The 19,914-nt window shown below is 37.8% G+C and overlaps 2 protein-coding genes across 4 annotated transcripts; one reads left to right on the top strand and one right to left on the bottom strand.

Annotated features, from left to right (window-relative positions):
• Positions 1–5,481: 5,481 nt before the first annotated feature.
• On the bottom strand, positions 5,482–9,864 carry LOC145780545 (uncharacterized). Its single transcript, XM_082592172.1, has one exon. It carries the CDS (start codon positions 9,862–9,864, stop codon positions 5,482–5,484), a length of 4,383 nt encoding a protein of 1,460 aa, XP_082448298.1.
• Positions 9,865–12,564: 2,700 nt separating this feature from the next.
• Positions 12,565–19,901, top strand: LOC145780958 (uncharacterized). Of its 3 annotated transcripts, none has more exons than XM_082592641.1 (4): positions 12,565–12,895; positions 16,035–16,145; positions 18,777–18,845; positions 19,523–19,901. In XM_082592641.1, exons 1-4 carry the CDS (start codon positions 12,633–12,635, stop codon positions 19,890–19,892), a joined length of 813 nt encoding a protein of 270 aa, XP_082448767.1. In that variant the 5' UTR covers positions 12,565–12,632; the 3' UTR covers positions 19,893–19,901. The 3 variants fall into 3 exon arrangements, with proteins under 3 accessions (XP_082448767.1, XP_082448769.1, XP_082448768.1); XM_082592643.1 differs by lacking the exon at positions 19,523–19,901 and adding an exon at positions 19,035–19,184; XM_082592642.1 differs by lacking the exon at positions 12,565–12,895 and adding an exon at positions 14,743–15,963.
• Positions 19,902–19,914: the final 13 nt, after the last annotated feature.

Here is a 19,914-nt window from a genome sequence, read left to right as displayed (position 1 = left end):
TACAAGCTCTCTAAGAAGCTTTCTCTGTCTGAAGATAAAGATACTCCCAATAAATCCAAAAGCAGCTTCAAAAATACAAGGCCAATCTCTTAAAAAATAAATTTATAGACATTTTGTGTCAAATTGCACCTATGCGATTTTAGTACGCAAATTTTTGACTAATTTTTATAACGATTTAGCTAAAATTAAAAAAAAAATTCAGCAGCACTAATGTTTGGTCTGATGCAATGCTGCCAAGTTATTTTGTGCACAACGGAACAATCAATATAAATCAAATTTCAACAGGAAACAAAAATTAAGTCTGATTAAAGAAAACACAGACCAATAAAGAAAATCAATTCATTTTAGATTATTTTCAATAGAAAACGAAATTTTTGAAGTGCAATCGTTTTAGTTCTAAATTCAATCTGATATCCTTCGTTTGGTGTTCGAAAGATGTTCGTAACAAAACAATGATTGAAATTCAGTGATTACTCTTTGGCAACTTGGATTCCCAAAACTATCATTTTTAGGGATTATGTTTTAAATTATTTTGGGGTGTGTGCTTGGCAGTGGGTGTTAACTTGGCAGCATTGTGTATTTGTTCTGCAATCTATAGGCTACTTTGCTGCAAACACTTTATTTCTGCATAAAATCTGTAAATACTCCTTGTTTTGATAGTCCGTTACGTAATTACAATATGTGTGTCTGTATTAGTTTGTTTTTGTGATGTTGTTGGGTTCAGTCGTGTTCTCATTGCTTTAAGAATTGGCGCTCCTGTTGTTTCAGGAACGAGGATATTTATCGATGCATATACCGCAATATTAGATCCTTTCATGCACGTCTTAAACCATTATGGGCTATGGCAGTGGTTCCCAACCTGGGGTTTGCGGACCCCTTAGGGGTTTGTAAGAAAGCATTTGGGGTTTCGTGATTACCTTGATGAAAACGAAAAGCGATTTTTTTACTTTCATTTCTCTCTTTAAATGCAAATGTGTCAAGCTCAAGCCCGCAAGAATAAACTGTACGGGTAAGCAGTGGCGTACGCAAGATTTTCTCAAGGGGGGCCAAAAAATTTTGAAGAATTACTTTGAATTTGGTGCATTCTGAGAGCATTTTCAACAAAAATGTGGTTACGAATATTCCTGTAAAATGGTGGTGTCGGTGGCATAGCAAAAGGATAAGATCATGTTTTCTTGGGCATTTTTCGGAAATAAAGCTAAGTCTCTATGTTTTCTTGTTGTTAATTCCTGGCTGAGATGTTTGATATTGTCAAAACTTACTCTTTTAATGCAATTTTGTTTAAAAGTAAGCAATTTTTTTTAGACTGAAAGCATCATTCTCAATATCGTGACGTCACACGCGTGCCAAAGTGGGGTTGTAACCCCCAAAACCCCCCCTTGGCTACGCCACTGCTGCTGCCTACAGTGTGTACATTGACCTTAAACTACATCTACCACAATACATCTTACCTTTGCGAGGCAGAATTCTCAGCTCTTGTTACAATAAAAACTAAACATCGAACTCGCCTGGAAGTTGAAGATGACATGCGTGTTGCATTGTCAAAAACTCAACCACAGTTCAGTCGTTTAGTTCAGGAAAAGCAACAATTAAATTTGAAGGAAGGCAACAATTAAACAATTTAAAGGCAACTCATTAAATTTGCTTACTTTGAAAAAGTTTGTTTGTTTTTTATATCTTTATCCTGCATTGTGTTGTGGGAAAGCGGACTTGAGCGCTATGCATCGGTGTACGCCTTCCGATGTAGGCTACACCTGACCATTGGCGTAATTTTTTTTAAAAATTTGACGAAATTAGGGGTGCTCTAAGTTATCTTATGAAAATTGTCAATATAAGCTAATCAATGGAAAACCTGACCGATGGAAAATGGTAAAACAAATGACTCAATCTAATAGTAAATTCAACCATGTTTAGCCTACGTCATGAAACGTCGAATCAACATAAAAGAAGATAATTTTGTATGTGTAATCAAATAGACTGCAGCGGTATGTCAAACGATCAGATAGAAATGAAAACAAGTATTACATGCGAGGCGAAAGTGATCTTACATTGAATATTGAAATATATTCGACTTTAATTTGTTCACGTCTGCCTTATAATGCGGCTTGCTATAAATTAATCACATCCAAATTTGTTTCTGCGGGTCGTTGTCTTGGAAACAAACTCCGTGAAAAGTTCTTCCATGTTTAATTTTTCCGCCAATTCGCGATGACTACCTATAACGGCCAAATTGTTCAGTCGTTGTTGCGTTTGAGTGCTGCGAAGGTAGGTCTTCAAGCGTCGTAATAACGAAAAGGAACGTTCGGCTTCACAGGAAGAAGTCGGCATAACAATGTAAATTACCAAAGCTGCATATATATTTGGCATTATATCGACCATTGACGGCTGTGCAATGAATTTCTGACGTAGCGTATTCACTGTCACAACATCACCGTCACGTTTGCAACAAGCGAACCACTGTTTGCGTTCACGCAGCAAATCCTTGCGTTCCCAGTCACCATCATAAAATTTGCTTACTTTCGTAACATCGGCTTCTTTCATTGTGGGATTCTCTAGCAGCTCTCGTAGCAAGTCTGCCATTCGGTATGACGAAGAAGGGAAACGGTTAACGATTCCATCTGACGCTGTTTGCAGAATGTTTTTGTAGACGTTTGAGTAGAAAACAGCAATTTTCTTCGAGCCAGACAAATTGTTTTCTCTCGAACGGCACTTCTTGACGCAGTGCGCGTGTTTGCGCTTAATTGTTACGCAATAATACAATCATGTCTGCCTTTGATATGTGTGGCGCTGCGTGCCACCCACAAATGTAAAACACTGAAAATATTGCGCTTTGGTGAAACAACTTTCAAGAAAGAAAAAAAAACGTTATTTAGCAATGCAAATTTCCATTTGAATCAGTGTATATTGTATGCAAACCAGGGCCCAGGGGTGCTCTCGCATTTATGTTGTTACCTCAGATTTTCATTTTGGGGTGCTCAAGCACCCTTCACACCCCTGAAATGACGCCTATGCACCTGACCCACGCTGCAGCCGATGGCAATGTCTGTTTCCGGTTGTCTATTTTACTTATGACTTAAATTTGATACTACCTATTACTCGAAATCGATCACCGGGTAGAGGCAATTATCGTTAAGTTTCTTGCCCATAGAAACAACAGCAAGTGCGGGAGGCTGGAGTCGAACATGCAGGCCCTCGACTGCGAGCCCAACGCGCTAACCACTCGGCCACTGCATGACACTTTAGATCTCCTTAATATTCAAATAGCCTACTGTTGACATGTCTTGAACAATATTCATTCATTTTCTTATTTGAGCAACTGTTTAACCTTATATTTGCCGCAGGAGTCATAGCGGCAATGCAATATGACACAGTACAGTAGTTGAGTAACATTATTATTACAATAGTCAATAGTATGTTAATTGAGTTTCAGGCAAAATTTAGGTAGGGGTCCGCAGAATTAATAATTTGTCTAAAGGGGTCCGTGACAACAAAAAGGTTGGGAACCACTGCATTATGGTTTTGCCACCTTTTCCTTTTGTTAGGTACTGTATTTCTTTTTCACAATATCATTTCTTTTGCATTCTGACAAAGAAAAATAAAATTGAATTGAATTTTCGAAATACTAGTTTGTGCGGTTTCCTGCAGAATTTGGCCTAGGTTGTTTTGCAGTCATGGAAAAATTTTATCAGCCCAGTTTTTTTTCATTTGGTTTTGTTTTATGTTTATAATTTTTTTTAATTTGACCACAGCCACGTGGCTCTGATTTGACTACATTTTGCCCAAGTTTGTCATATTTTGGGTTTGTTTCATCACTTGCAACGATTAGGTTATGGTACTATTGGACTACTGTTCAATAGCAATTGATCAAATTTAAACCTGGTTGTCCTATTTTGGTATCAAGCACGTTATAAAGTCCGCGTTTTGTCGCTTCTACCCTTTTCTAGACCTCTACTATGTTTGGTATATACAGTCAACCCCGCTTAATCGGACCACATCGGGACCAAGCCAAATTGGTCCGATTAAGCGGGTGGTTCCATTAAACGGGGAGAACAAATTTCGTTATTTTTTCATTGTTTTTGAAAATAGTTTAAGCATTTTACAATTGCGGCTATAAACACAACCAAAACACCATCAACAATCAAAACAAAATACAGTAGGCCTACTGTACAGTAGTAAGTTATTGCTGCCATTTTTATTCAAGCACTAAAAGCATTCATTCATTCTTCTGTACAGTATCATGCAGTATTCGGTGCTGCATCACAATTACTGCAATTCTGATTAGATGACAATTGACCTTATGACGTAACAACAAGCGTTTGTTTATCTGTAGCCTACTTCACTTTAAAATGGCTTAGCGAGAACGTAGCACGTTGCCCATCAACAACTCTTGACGTGTCACCTCGCAGAAAAATGTACAAAAAGTAAAAAACGTTAACCATAAAGGCCTATTTTAGGGCGGAGGGTGGCCCGTTTAAGCGGGGTGGTGGTCCGTTTAAGCGGGAAAAATTGTACAGAAAAATGGATTTGGATTCGGGACCAGTGCAAAATGGTTCGAATAAGCGGGTGGTCCTATTAAACGTGGTTTGATTAAGCGGGGTTGACTGTATTGTTTTTCTTTTTGATAGTCAGGAATAAAAATGAACAAAACTGAAATTTTGAAACATCTGGCAACTTTGCTAAAGCCGAAAAAGCTAAACATCACAGTTTGCTGTTTGCAAATTGCAATTTGTATTTGCACTTTTGCTCTTTGCTACAAGGATGCCAGCGCTAGGTTTTTCCACCTAGATCTGTTTTTTTTTACCACATCTGGGTTTTAAGTTTTTGTTGTCAAATTTGGGTGTAACGTCCGCTTTGTCTATTTGATTGCTACGTTACAGTGACGTATTTTGTTTGTCGTTGACCTTTGCTCTATTGAACTGCCTGGTCAGTTTCTTCTGTCTAGATTGCTTCCAACAACACGACACATGAATTTGAATTGGTTTTCACGTGTTCTTTTAATGTGCGTTTTTAGACAATCTTTTAAACACAGGTAACTTTGAGATTTCTTAATTTGCGACCGTCCAGAGAAAAGCAATTTTGTCGAATGAAACAAATCGATTTACAGTACAATTTACGAATTCCCTTTCTCAAGGATTGACAATTATTGAAAAACGAATAGGTCATAATGGTTGTATAATTCAATGAAAACTGACGTTGTATCGTCGACTAATAAGTTACTGATTTAACGAAAACAGACCACAGGTGCCAAACGCATATGCGAAAGAGGCCAAACAATATAAAAGAGAAACAAAAACAGGTGGCTTTTTTAGTACAGTGGTCGGCAAAAGAGAAAAAATCCAAATATTAACAAACGAGTCACAAATGAACGCAGAGGGCTTAACTTAAGAAAATTGGCAGTAACATTCCCTCCCCTTTAAGGCCTCGTACATTTGTTCAAATACACAGGTATAAACAACATGAGAAAACAAAATCAGCACAAATTTACATTGGTTTTGCAGGAACGATCAAGCATAACTTTTGAATTGGTCTGACAATCAAGGACTGTTTAGTTTGAACGCTAACGCTACGGACAATGCCATTTTTGTCGGGAAACGTTTGAATTACGCGACCCATGAGCCAATTGTTTCGGGGTGTGTTATCTGCGATTAAAACTATGTCCCCCACAGTCAGATTAGGAGATTTTTTGGTCCACCTTTGTTTTTGCTGGAGCAAAGGTAAGTACTCTTTTACCCACCGTGTCCAAAAGACGTCGGCCATGTATTGGACTTGTCTCCAGCGTTTTCGAGAGTAAAGCTCTTTTTTGTTTGTGAATGAGCCTGGAGGAAGGTTTATTTGCTGTTTTAGAAGAAGCAAATGGTTCGGTGTGAGAGCCTCCATGTCATTAGGATCGTCTGACGATTTTGTAAGTGGACGACTGTTAATAATGTTTTCTACTTCACACATGAAGGTAGTCAGCGTTTCATCTGTTAAAGTTTGGCCTTTACAGATAGCTGATAAGATTTTCCTAATGGATCTGATTTGTCTTTCCCACACACCTCCATGATGGGATGCACTTGGAGAGTTAAAGATCCACTTGATGCTTTTCTGTGTTAAAGCATCTTCGATTTGACTGTTGTTCCATGATTTGATGGCTTCTCTCATTTCTCGTTCACCACCAACAAAGTTTGAACCATTGTCAGATCTAATTTCTTCTACTTGCCCTCTTCTTGCGATGAATCGTCGTAGAGCGAGTATAAAAGATGAAGTGTCAAGAGAGTTTGCGATTTCAATGTGTACGGCTCTTATTACAAGGCAAGTAAAAATGACACCGTATCTTTTATGTTCTGTTCTACCCTTTTTAATAATAAATGGGCCAAAATAGTCTACACCAACATAGGTGAATGGAGGTTTGTCTGGTGTCAATCTGTTTTTAGGAAGATCAGCCATTTTTTGTGTGCTGAGTTTTCCGCTTCTTTTGCGGCAATCAACACATTTGGATAAAACCTTGCGGACTGCTGAATTGGCTTTTATAATCCATAGATTTTCGCGCAGGGCAGACAGGACGTGTTCCCTGCCACTGTGACCAAATGTGTCGTGCGTTTCTTGAATGATGAGAGGAACTATTTGGGAGCGATTTGGAAGGATAATTTGATGTTTTGCATCGTGTTTGAGAGGTGCAGCTTTGATGCGGCCACCAATTCTTAGTAAATTGTTTTCTAAGAAAGGGTCGAATTTTATTAAGCTACTGCAGTTGTTTAATGGCTTTTGTGCTTTCAGTTGGCTGATTTCGTTGGCAAAGTGTTTTGACTGAACAAAGGTAAAAATAAAGTTTTGCGCCTTTGTGAGCTCATCTATAGACAAGCAAAGATTATGTGCTGGAGCATTTTGTCTATTTGCAAGGTTAGTGAGTCTTAAAGTCAGAAATTTATGCTTACAACGGAAAAGCCAAGCAACGATTCTTTTCAGCTTGTACCAAGAAGAATACTTACCCAAAAGATCTTCCAGAAAGTGGGATTCGCTTTGGGTTGCAAAACACGTTTGCTTTGGTTGTTTAATTTCTGGGTCATTGTCCACGACTTCGAGAAATTTTGGTTGCTTAGGCCATTGAGATTGTGGTTTCCATAGAAATTCAGGGCCGTTTTTCCATTGATTGCATTGAAGAAAGTTTGGAATTGAGAGACCCCTTGAAGCATGATCAGCAGGATTACATTTAGTGGGAACGTATCTCCATTGGGAAATTGTTGAAGCATCTTTAATCTGTTGAACTCGATTTGAGACGAAGGTATGAAACGCTTTGTTTGAGTTGTTGAGATAGCGCAAGACAGTTGTGCTGTCGGTCCAAAAAATTGACTCTTTATTAAGATAAGGTACCTTTAACTCTCTTTGTAGTATTTTTTCAGAGCTAATTGAGATTGTAGCAGCTGATAACTCCAATCGAGGAATCGTCATTGCCTTCATTGGTGCAAGTCGAGTTTGGTAGTGCGAGTCTTCCAAAAGTTTGATACTAGAGTTAACAGATTTCATGAATTGAGCTTGTTGAACAGATAATTCGGGTTTACAGTTAACAATTGAGTCAACAGCGTCAAAGCACATGTCGCACATTGGATGGGTAGAAGTTTTGGTAAAGAAATTTTTAGTTTTACTTTGATCCTGTTTGCTGTTAGGACAATTCACTAGCCAGCCAACGGCCGTTTTGATGGCATAATAGCCACCTTTTGCTTGTATTACTTCTTGTGGTTGGAGAACGTACGGATTGTCATTGCCGATAAGAAGTCCTACCTCTGCGTCAACATCGGGAATCGAGATGTTTGCAAATTCTGGAAAGTGTTTAGTGTCTTCTAGGGTAGGAATATCTGTATTTGAAACAGGAATTTGAAAAGTGGAGTAAAGAGAGCTTAGAGAAATGTATTTGTTTTCGTCAAAATCTGACATTTCGACATTTGTGACCACCTTTACCTTGTTACGTTTGCCAGTGTTGTTTAGCGTGATGGTACAAATATTAGTTTCTTGACAGTCGGCAATTTGCAACTTTTCTATCAAATCATTTGTTATGAAAGATGTTGTACTTCCACTGTCCAAAAACGCTTGTGTAGTGATAGTTTGATTACTTCCTTGCAGGCGAACCTTTACTGGGATTATGGGAAGCAGACTGCGAGAATTTGTTCGTGTGTTGACAAACCCATTGCGTATTGCTTGTGTAGGTTGATTGATATTAATTTTTTGAGTTGTGTCTTTAGGTGTAATATTTGTGGTGATTTGTGTTGCATCTGGGGGATGCAAGAGAGTAGTGTGGCGTTCAGTGCATCCTAGTTTTATGCAAGGGTCCTTCCTTTTACATTGATATGCCCAGTGACCAGCATTTAAACAGCACTTGCAGAGTTTGTTGTCGATTACAAATTTAAGCCTTTGGTCAATATTCATCATTCGAAATTGTTTGCATTGATTGAGAAAATGTTTATCTCTGCACAGATGGCATGTCCTTTCATGGTTCGACGATTTTATTTGCGTTGCAAAGGTTACGCTGCTCCTACGTTTGGAGTTGGAATCATCGAATTGTTTTTTAGTAGATTTTAGAATATCGCATGCCAAATTGGTCGTTTCTCTCGTTTTGCGCGAGACGTACCGTGAGAGATCTGAAAGGCTTATTTCTTGATTTCTTTCATGCAAAATTACGTCAACTTCGCGTAACCAGCCAGAATACCAGCCACTTGGCAAGCGTCTTATTATTTTTGTTATGGTATCCATGTTGTCCATTTTCTGTAAGTAATTCATGCCAGACAAAGTACATATGCAGGAAGTTAGTTCCGAAGAGAACTTGATTAGAGAATCCTTGTTAGAATTTTGAAGAGATGGGCCGTTTATGACGGAATCAACACATGCGCGAGCTATTTGAAATTTTTGACCGAAGGTTTGTTGTAGCAAAGCTCTTGCTTTTGTGTAACCTTCGTGGGGAAGCATGTATTGACACCCTTTTACCAAAGTGTGCGCAGAGCCTTTGGTGTATTGCAACAGATAAAAAAGTTTACGTTTAGGCTCTGTGAAATTACAATCAATTAACGTATCAAATGCGTCTATAAAACCACAGTATTCAGCAGAATTTCCATCAAAGATTGGGGGTTCTACAGACAACAGTGGGGACGGGTTGATAGTAATATTTGGAATTTGTTTCGAGTTTACTGATTGATTATTGTTTATTTGATTTAGTACAGGGGTCTGGGCATACGACGTACTCGGCTCATGTCTCACAAACGATTTATTTGTTACTGTTTGTGAAGGATTAATTTTGTTTGAAACGACAATAGATTCGTGAATGTTAGACCTGGCTTCTACGCCACTCAACGTTAATTGGGATAACATAGGATACACAGAATTATTGTTTACATTAGTTGCTAAATTCGATTGAAATTGTCCGTTTATATCAACATTGTCTTTAGACATTTTATAGCGCTCACCAGCATCTTCTTCCGATTCTTCCGAAAGTTGGGCAATTGTCTCTTGGAGCTCTGCCTTTAGTTTAGCTTCCTGGACTTGTTGCAGGAATTTTCTTTCTTGTTCTTCACGTAGCTGACTTTGTTTTAGGACCATTGTTTCAAATTCTGCCCTTGCTTTCGCTTGCTCTTGTTCCAACTCGCAGATCCTTTTTTGTGATTCCAATCGAGCTAATATTACCGCCTTCTTAATTTTAGCGCTCATTGTAGAGGAGCGGCTTTTGCTGGAAACTTTGCTGGTGCTGTCGCTTGGGTGCAGACTGCCATTTTCTGCTTGGTAGAGCATTTTTGATTGTGATCTTGTTGTCACCTTTGATGTTTGGGGTTCTGGATTTGTTGATTCTTCGGCATTTGATTTATCTGCCACGTCTGTCGCCTTTACAGAATTTGTTGCCATTTTCTTGACATTCAACTTCGCTCACTGTCAACAACGACGACTTTCTTGATTGAAATGTCTAAAAACTGAATGTAACGTCCGCTTTGTCTATTTGATTGCTACGTTACAGTGACGTATTTTGTTTGTCGTTGACCTTTGCTCTATTGAACTGCCTGGTCAGTTTCTTCTGTCTAGATTGCTTCCAACAACACGACACATGAATTTGAATTGGTTTTCACGTGTTCTTTTAATGTGCGTTTTTAGACAATCTTTTAAACACAGGTAACTTTGAGATTTCTTAATTTGCGACCGTCCAGAGAAAAGCAATTTTGTCGAATGAAACAAATCGATTTACAGTACAATTTACGAATTCCCTTTCTCAAGGATTGACAATTATTGAAAAACGAATAGGTCATAATGGTTGTATAATTCAATGAAAACTGACGTTGTATCGTCGACTAATAAGTTACTGATTTAACGAAAACAGACCACAGGTGCCAAACGCATATGCGAAAGAGGCCAAACAATATAAAAGAGAAACAAAAACAGGTGGCTTTTTTAGTACAGTGGTCGGCAAAAGAGAAAAAATCCAAATATTAACAAACGAGTCACAAATGAACGCAGAGGGCTTAACTTAAGAAAATTGGCAGTAACATTGGGTACCGTAAGTCTAGGTGTTTCGGTTTGTAACTTTGCTTTGATTCAAAAGTTGCTGATACAGCTCAACATAAAATTCCAAAACTAGCACTTTAAACATGATGGCTTTCTTGAGAACAGGTCATCAGCAGCATATTAGAGCAGTGGCAAGCTCTGGTTTTGTATTTTCAGTCTCAATGTCAGACTGACAAGGTTGATGGTGCAAAATGGGTTTATGATGCACTTGTTAATCGTGGAACAAAGCATATGCTTGTTTTTTTAAAATATGTTCTTAAAAAGGTACGTATAGTGTCAACCTGAAATTCCATTGTGAATAGTTTAAAACATTGTGAGCATTTTCGTCTGGACAAGTTGTATTTTTTGGTTTCTACAGAATATAGAAACAATTTGAGTCTCTTCATTAGAGAAGATTACATCATGCACGAAAAATTAGGAGAAATAGATCCAAGCAATGCTGAAAATCATAGCTGGGTTTTTTTTTTCGGTCATTTATCAGTCATTGAACAATTTTTTAGCAAAATGACCGAAAAAAATATAGTCAATTTGGTCAAAATGTCCGAAAAAATATATAGTCAATTGACTATATATGACTAAAAATGACCGAAAAAAAAAAAAAATGACCGAATTTTTTCAAGTTATTTCGGACAAATGACCGAAAAGTCTCAGCGAAAAAATAAACCCAGAATCATAGGAACATGTCAGCTGTGCACCTTGGTGGACGAGTAACGGCCCTGTTGGAATAGGAACCCCATTTGTTTTTGTATACTGTATATAGTTAGATTCCATAACAACTACCAACATAAGCATGTATATTTATATAGCCTAATTAATGTAATTATATATACATGTTACTATTTGCAGCTTCAGGCCTCGAAATTCGTTTTTGTTGACGGCGGACAAACGTGTCCGGTCTGAGCAGCTATCTCGGCGGACAAATTAAGTCTCACGGCGGACACACGAGTTTTAGCGTCGATCGTCATGCTTAATCAGTTTATCTTGATAATTCTTCGCCATTTGAAAAGACCAACGACGTGTGTTTGAAGAGTCAAAGCGCCGTGTAGCTGCTTAATACGCCGCATATCTGATTAACTTCTACCGAACGAGGTTGTGTAGCTTCTTGCGTCACAATACTCTGGACAACTTCTACACTAACGCTACTATTTTCTGCTGTGCAAAGTTTCACTAGGATTTTTTTCTTTAAGTTTATTTTTGCGTGTCATGTGAGCGAAAGTGAATTTTCCCTGGACCTTTTTTTTTCTTACTGTACGTAATACCAAAACTTAACAAATTTTGCTGCATCTTGCTGTAATAGCCTACTCGTATAATCTAATTTGGTAACCAACCTTGGCTTATCAATATTACTCGATCAAAGCCAGACATTGTGACGTAAGACTTGAACTAAGTTGCTCGTGATTGCTGTAGAAAAATCGTACCGTACTCCTATCGATTCTTAGCGAAGAATTAACCTTTGTTACGCTGATTCGATGTCATCAATCGTTGAAGCAACGTAAAAATCGAAAGTTTTCCTGCTTGAATGGAAGCTGAGGATATCGTACAGTATTTTAATTTTCTAGATGCGCGCTAGAATGCGCGAGAAATTATATTCTCGCAAGTCGTAACAATTGTTCGACGTTCGTGCTAGTAATAAAATTGAACATAAAATTGAGCTATGCAATGACGATTTGTATCGCTAGTTCCTATGTTATTTCTCGGCGGACAAATATGACCGATCTAGATGGTACTTCCCGCGGACATCACATGCTGTGACGGCGGACATGTCCGCCGTGAATTTCGAGGCCTGCGGTCTGAGGCTTCTGTGTAATGATATAAAGTGGAGTTAAAAGTACGTGCAGTCGTGCAGGTACTTTTAACCGCTTTAGGCTACTACATCTTTTCTGGACCTGGGTTTTTTTTGCTTCATCTGGGTTTTTTTGAACACATGATCTAAGTAGATTGGAAATTTGTCGCTGGCCTCCCTGTCTTTGCAGAATCCAGATATGGTGAATTGTTGAGGACTGTAATTGGTTTTGTTTTGAAAGAAACAATTGTTTTTTCAGTTACTGTATTGGTAGCCCAGTCAAAGTTGGATTATTTTTGGTAATATTTTGAAATTTATACTTGGAAAAGTTGCCATGTCAAAATGGGAGGAATTTCAATCTCGTTTAGTAAAAGGAGAAAAAGTAGAAGAAATAATTGACTTCAATAATTCTTCAGAGAAGATAAAAGAAAATCAGCTGACATCTACTACAGATGTTAGGATAGGTCAAGAAACATATAAATTACAGCCAATGATTCCCAATGTTGAAGAATTAATTATAAGAAGAAATAGTGCAAAACAATCTGATGAACTTGTAGTTCCTCACCCAGTTATTCCTGTGGCTGAAATTCTACCTTTGTAAGTTAATAATTATTATCATATATTTCTGATTCTAATATTATAAAATAGAATTATACACTTTATAGGGTTTAAGACAAGTCTTTTCAATCAATCTATCACAAATCTTAGCAATTGCAAACTGCAAGGTAGGCTATAGCAGCTTTCCTTATGTAAGATATGCAATATGCATAGTGTTGTATTTTGTATATATATATACATAAAAGGGACCTAACCTAAGTGCTACATTTATACTACATATCATAAAGTACGGTACCGGTAATGAAAGTTAGTAGGCTAATAAGTTAATAACTCTAGACTATAAAAATGTTATAATCTTGCATAATATTGGAAATTTCTGTCATTACTGTTTATTTTACACTCTATAGGATTGGGTCCACGTCTTTTAGGCGCAGACAGTTAGGCGCCGGTCAAATAGGCGCGCACACTGTGGTGTCTGGATATTTAGGTGCGGAGCACTGTGGCGCCCGTTCATTTAGGTGCTATTCCTAGTTAAGTTTGCAGATTATATCAGCTTGGCAGGTAGGGCAATGCTTTTCACATAAAATGTTATATATATTGAACAGAAAAATATGTTGTTTTGTTAATGCGCGTGTGGAAATGAGGTGCGAGACAACGCTCTACTACTCTTGATATTAGCACATCTCCACAGGACATTTGCTATGCATCCTGAACACAGGTTGCAGCCAGATGGAACCTTACTTATCTGTTATCTTTCGCAATTACTTCTACTCGGGATGGATTGGTTGTGTGGCGAGTACGTATAAGACAACGCTCTACAACATGAATTTAATACATTTCTATAGAGCATATGAACCCTGGCTACAAGCATAATGGTGCGACTTTGCTCGTTATTAAACTTAGTCCGGGTTTTGACGGAAAACTAAGTTACTCTTCACTCAAGCCTACCAACTGCTTGAATATAGGCTACGGTATATTTTTTACTGATGTTTAGTGTCGGAATGGCCCGTTTCGGTGAGTCCGATTCGGTGAGTCCGATCCCTTAACGGGGGATTTTTTCAACTTTTTTTTTAAATTATCGGGTACCGTAGCCTAATTATCATTGCCGTTTTAGGGTTAGGGGTTAGGAGTTAGGGTTAGGGGTTAGAGGTTAGGAACTCACCGAATCAGACTCACCGAATCGGACTCACCGAATCGGACTCACCGAATAGTAGCAGACCCGTTTAGTGTAGGCTGATGTTTAGTGTAGGCTTATTTGACTCACTAAAAGTGAACTCAGTTATGTTCGGAAACTTGAATAATTTATTGATAAAGCTTTTGCCGACGCAAACCAACGACTAACAACAAATAAATGCCGAACACACGGATTAAAAAAACAATATATTTTTCTGTTCAATTTAACATTTTGTGTGGAAAGCATTGCCGGTTTAAGCAGCTTCACTCTCGGAAGCCATGACATATTTTTCTGTTCAGTACAACATTTTGTGTGAAAAGCATTGCCCTACCTGCCAAGCTGATACAATCTGCAAACTTTACTAGGAATAGCACCTAAATGAACGGGCGCCACAGTGCTCCGCGCCTAAATATCCAGACGCCACAGTGTGCGCGCCTATTAGACCGGCGCCTGACTGTCTGCGCCTAAAAGACTTGCTCCCATAGGATTTGCTTAAAGTGACACTTATATTTGGGTAGCTTAGTTGTATTGTACAGTATTTAAGCATTTTATTTTCTTAGTGTGTTGCTTGTAGTGTGTATAATCTATACAAACTAATAGAGTATTTATTGAAGGTTATTAATAGTTTATATAATATATAATACTTTCTTTTTTCAGGCAACCAGTTTTGAAAAAGGAGTGTTCATGACTTTTGTTTAACAAAAATTCTTCTCAATACAATATTTGCTGCATGCTGCGGTTCATTAATTATTATTGGCCTTAATCAAAAGTTTTGCTTTGTCACAATATAACCTGTTGAGTTTAATGAGAAAACAAGGTTTACTTTATATTCTATTTTTTGCCATTATGTATTGTGGTATTCTGTATTGCCAATTAGCTAATAACCCAGTCCATGTGTGTATTTGTGACCATTTTTTTCAAAGACCACTGAAAATCAGATTTGTTAACTTAAACAGTTTTGTTGTATGTTTTGAAGTTACAAAGCACATTTTGGGATTGCTGTTTTAATTTCAAAATGCGTACAAACATGGTCACCACTGTCATTCTGGCAGAATAATTCTGGCTTGATCTGCCTAATAAAACAATTTGTAAAAAACACGCTGTAAATAATGTGATGGCAGCAACAACACGCAGACTCTGATAAAAGCACTTCTTGTTGACATCTTTATTTTTATGCCTCTTGACGTTCGATTCTTTAAACAATGGCAGCACATTTGTGCAAAGAATATGTACAATTTTTGATATTGTTCAATAATAATATTACTTCCTCTATGTATGTATGCCTGTATGGGTATGCGCAGAAACCTTATACCTACCTCGTTTGAAATTATGTCATTGTCAGCCCTACATTTAGTATTCCTGTGTTCGACGCAAGATAGTGATCGATTGGTAAAGTGTGCATACATACATGCAGAATACATGCTCCATTAATTTAGTTGACTGATATGCATATGCCAATTAATGGTAATTGCTGCTGTGTTTGAAAACAGGTTTGATTAATTTTCCCTGATTTCTTTTGTGACGTGAGACGTGAGTGTGGTGATAACTATAACCTAATCTATGCCAGTTGATAGGTCAGTTATCTCCTGCAGCGTGACACCAGCCGTCATAGAATATTTATGTTAATATACTTTGTATCTTAACCAGCCGTGTTTACAATTAGACTACAATTTTAATTTTAACAGCATGTATCGTCTAATCTGCCAATACCTTGCATTTTTCTTTTTTTGTCTACACCAGAAAAAGTTTGAAATTTTTGTCTTAGTTGGCAGGGTCATCTGTGGCACAGTTAATCTATGTTGAATTTTTACTTGTTTCAGTTGTTAGCTATCGAAATGAGACTTAGAACTGTATTTCCTTTAGTTTTTCAAAAAAGTAAATTCGCTACGGACATGTCAAAAGTGAAGATTGGATGGAACATCCACAGTTACAGGCAAGGATCTACATTGTATCTAAATTCAAATAAATTGCTTTGATACGACATATAACAAAATGTTTGTTTAGGTATTTTCTTCCAATTCAGACCAGAATTGCGGACAATGACTTATACAATCATATAAACAATGCAGTGTATCATTGCTATGCGGACACAATCATTAATTCGTACCTAGTATGGTAAGTACGAGTAGTCTCTGTAACCAAACTGCGAGCATCCACATTACCAGAAAGAATTTTACTGTTAACACATTGTCTGTGCTAAGACCAACGCATATCTGCGGTGGATTTAATGATTACAATGCTGTACAGTATGTATATAAAAGACATATAAAAATGTATTACCGTACTGAAACAGTAAAGAAGCTTTGTCCTGTCTTTGGTGTTTATGTAAATTATCATTCGTTGAGCTAGCAGTGCTCTTCAACCGGTGTGCACGGTGCACCCTAGGGTGCACCAAAATATGCATGGGGTGCACCAGTACGAAAAGGTATACACGGGTGCATCACAAACTTGTCACACTAAACAGATACTTTTTACAAAAACTTTCTGTGAGCAAAAATGAACCATTAATATTTGACTTTCAGGATATTAGAAAAAAGATGTAGGTTTCAAGTCATTTTGCAGCAACTGAAGGACTATCAGCGGTCGGCAACCCGCGGCTCCGGAGCCGCATGCGGCTCTTTTATCTCTGCGCTCTAGCTCACGTGATACTTTTTTGTACTAGTTCGTGTCACAATTAAACCATTGTGGTGCAATAATCAAAAACCGAATAGTTGCGACAAGGAGACGCAACACGACGCAACAAGGTGAAATGAGGATTACGTGAAGTACGGTTTCCATCTTTCAACAGATGATAAACACAATCAGTATCCATCGGCTAGTTATCTGTTTTGTGCAGTCAAGTATGCCAACTGCAACCTTGTTCCTTCCAAACTCGAGCTGCATCTTCAAAAACAACATCCTGAACACCAGTACAAGTCCAAGAAGTTTTTTGAGTCACAGTTATCATCAATTCGTAAGCAACAAAGATCCTTTGAATTGCAAATGATAGGCAACAGAGTAAAGACATTGTGTTAGCTTCGTTCAAGATGGCTCATGTTGTTCTTAAAAGCAAACGTCCTTATACAGAGCTAGAATCAGTAGTATTACCATGTCTTAAAGTAGCAGCAGATTTGATTCATGGTGGTAAAGAAGCAGTTGATAGAGTTTCAAAAATTTCTCTGTCTGATACCACAGTTTATCGCCGATGTCAAAGTATATCAACAGACTTGGAGGATCAGTTGATACAAAAGTTGAAGGAAGCGCCTTCGTTTGCCATCCAGTTAGACGAAGCAACTGATATATCTTCAGAAGCTCAACTCATTGTGTTTTGTAGATTTGCTGATATTTCACATAAAACAATTACAGAACATTACTTATTCTGTAAACCGTTGGGAGTAAATGCAACCGCCAATTCTATTTTTGAGAAATTGGATGATTATATGAAGGAGAAAGGACTCAGTTGGGAAAAATGTAAATCAGTTACCACTGATGGTGCAGCTGCAATGACAGGATCCATCAACGGTGTCGTAACAAAAATAAAAGAACTTTCTCCTGAATGCGTTGGTGTTCATTGCATCTTACATCGTGAAGCTCTTGTCGCAAAGAAAATGAAAAGAGGAGGTAAAGAAAAAAGTATTGGCGAAAATGATGCCGGTACCACTTTTGCAGAGGTAATTCAGGAAGTTGTTGGTATTGTTAACTATATTCGAAGCCGCGCAAAAAAACGCAGGATGTTCACTAAGTTGTGTGCACAAATGGACGCGTCATTTACAGAATTGCTCTTGCATACGGAGGTACGGTGGCTCTCCAGAGGCAAAGTTCTTAGCCCTATCTTTCTGCTTAGAGAAGAATTGGGAGTTTTTTTAACAGAGGAACATAACCAACAAGCTAGCAAATTTCGTGACAATTTTTGGTTGGCAAAAGTTGCGTATATGGCTTCCATTTTTGAACACCTCAATAAACTAAATCTGAATTTGCATGGGAAGAAAGGGGATATTTTTGAAAGCATGTCCAAAGTCAATGCTATAAAGAAGAAACTACCACTGTGGCAGAACCGAGTTGCATCATACAATTTCTCTGATTTTCCGCTTTTCCACGACTTCATGGAAGAACATGGAAGCAATTGTCAAGAGCAACTGTTGCTACTTATTCATGCCCATCTTAATTTGTTACAAGAAAACTTTGAGAAATATTTCAATGCTGAACAGAACGCCACACTTAATGCCAGTTCTTGGATATTACAACCTTTCATTTATGACGGGCCTACTACAGAAATTGAAGATTTGATTGATCTCCAATCGGATTTTGGTATGAAAGTATTATTTAAAGAGACACCATACACTGACTTTTGGGTGCACCTGTTAAATGTGCCAGAATACAGAAGCATAGCAGAAAGGGCAATTTCCGTACTTATTCAAATGCCAACAACGTATTTATGCGAAAGCGGCTTTTCTTGTTTGTGTGAAATCAAATCTCGAAAGAGAAATTCAATCACACACATCGATCCATTGATGAGGGGAGCAATTGAAAAAGATATCATACCTCGGTTAGAGTTGTTAGTTAATAATGTGCAACAACAAAACAGTCATTAAATAATGATTTTTTATATCGCTTTTACCTCAGTTTACCTTTTAAGTAAACAGGGTGCATGAGTTCGTCACAACAACTTTAAGGGTTCACCAAACCAAAAAAGGTTGAAGAGCACTGAGCTACAGTGTATATAGTTGCGAGATGTCAGTCAACTAAACAATTATTGTGATATCTTAGGTATTGCGGACTTGACATCAAAACATCGGACAATAATCGCTACATGGTGGACACAAAATGCACATACAGGTGCGTAATGCGTATGTGATGTTGAAGGTACAGTTGCGTGCTTTTGGATACAGAAATCTTTATGGTATTCTTGACACGTCTTATCAAGGTTTTTTTCCACTTTTGCTTAGGACACTTTCTTTTACACTTGTGCAACATTATTTGTCGTTTAAATCCACAACTTTTGATCAACATGATGTTCTCGTAAAGTTTCCTGCTTGAGCGTCTTGTCATACTGTGGTGGATGTGACCGATAGAGGCGGACGGACGCTAAGTTCAAAAAGAAATTGCTTTACTGGCAATATTAAATTGCCAATCGGCAATCCAATGTGATATGCGATAACTCGACTTCGTGGTGACAACCAGGTAATAGTCCACTTTTCATCTGCCAAATTATACTAAAAACGTTCTCGTTTTGATTTATGTCAGCTTCACCATGCAGTAGTAGCTGCGAATTCCACTATACTAAAAGCCCAAAGATACTTTCACAAAAACATACAATACTCCTGAGCTTACTGTCCAGTGTAGAAAGTGTGACGTTTTGATTTCAACTATGTTGCAGAAGAATGTGTCAAGTTGTGCACTATTCACAAACTTAAAAAAAATTACAGCAGCATTTTAAATTTCTTCCTTGCACTTGTTACAACATTTTTTAATGTGTCGACTTAAAATATTGTTAGAAATGATCTTTTTTACAGACGTCCAATGACTTATCCGCAACCACTATTAGCCGGGTTTTGTGTGACAAACATTGGAAAGTCTAGTGTTCACTACAGAGTGGCCTTCTTTGAACCCAAACGTGACTATATGGGGTTAATAAAACCCAGCCAAAGTACAGACCCACACTTACGTTTGGGACTGGGGTCCCAAGGTTTGTTAGTCACCGAAAAGAATAAAGAAGTTCTAATCGAAATGGAAAAGTGTTACAGTTCAGAGGCATCAGTTCTCAGTGATTCTGTTCATGTTTTTGTAGACAACTTGACCCAACGTCCTGTTGATAAACTTCCTGATGCAATCAGCGGTGGTTTAAGCACAGTTTATACTAAAAGTTTTACCAGCAATTTGTAACTGTTTTTCACCCATGATCAAA

The sequence above is a fragment of the Aplidium turbinatum genome, chromosome 12 (genome assembly GCF_918807975.1).
Source record: "Aplidium turbinatum chromosome 12, kaAplTurb1.1, whole genome shotgun sequence".
NCBI classification, from domain to species: domain Eukaryota; kingdom Metazoa; phylum Chordata; class Ascidiacea; order Aplousobranchia; family Polyclinidae; genus Aplidium; species Aplidium turbinatum.
Note: the sequence above shows the minus strand (reverse complement) of the source record. Positions and strands in the feature narration are given on the sequence as shown.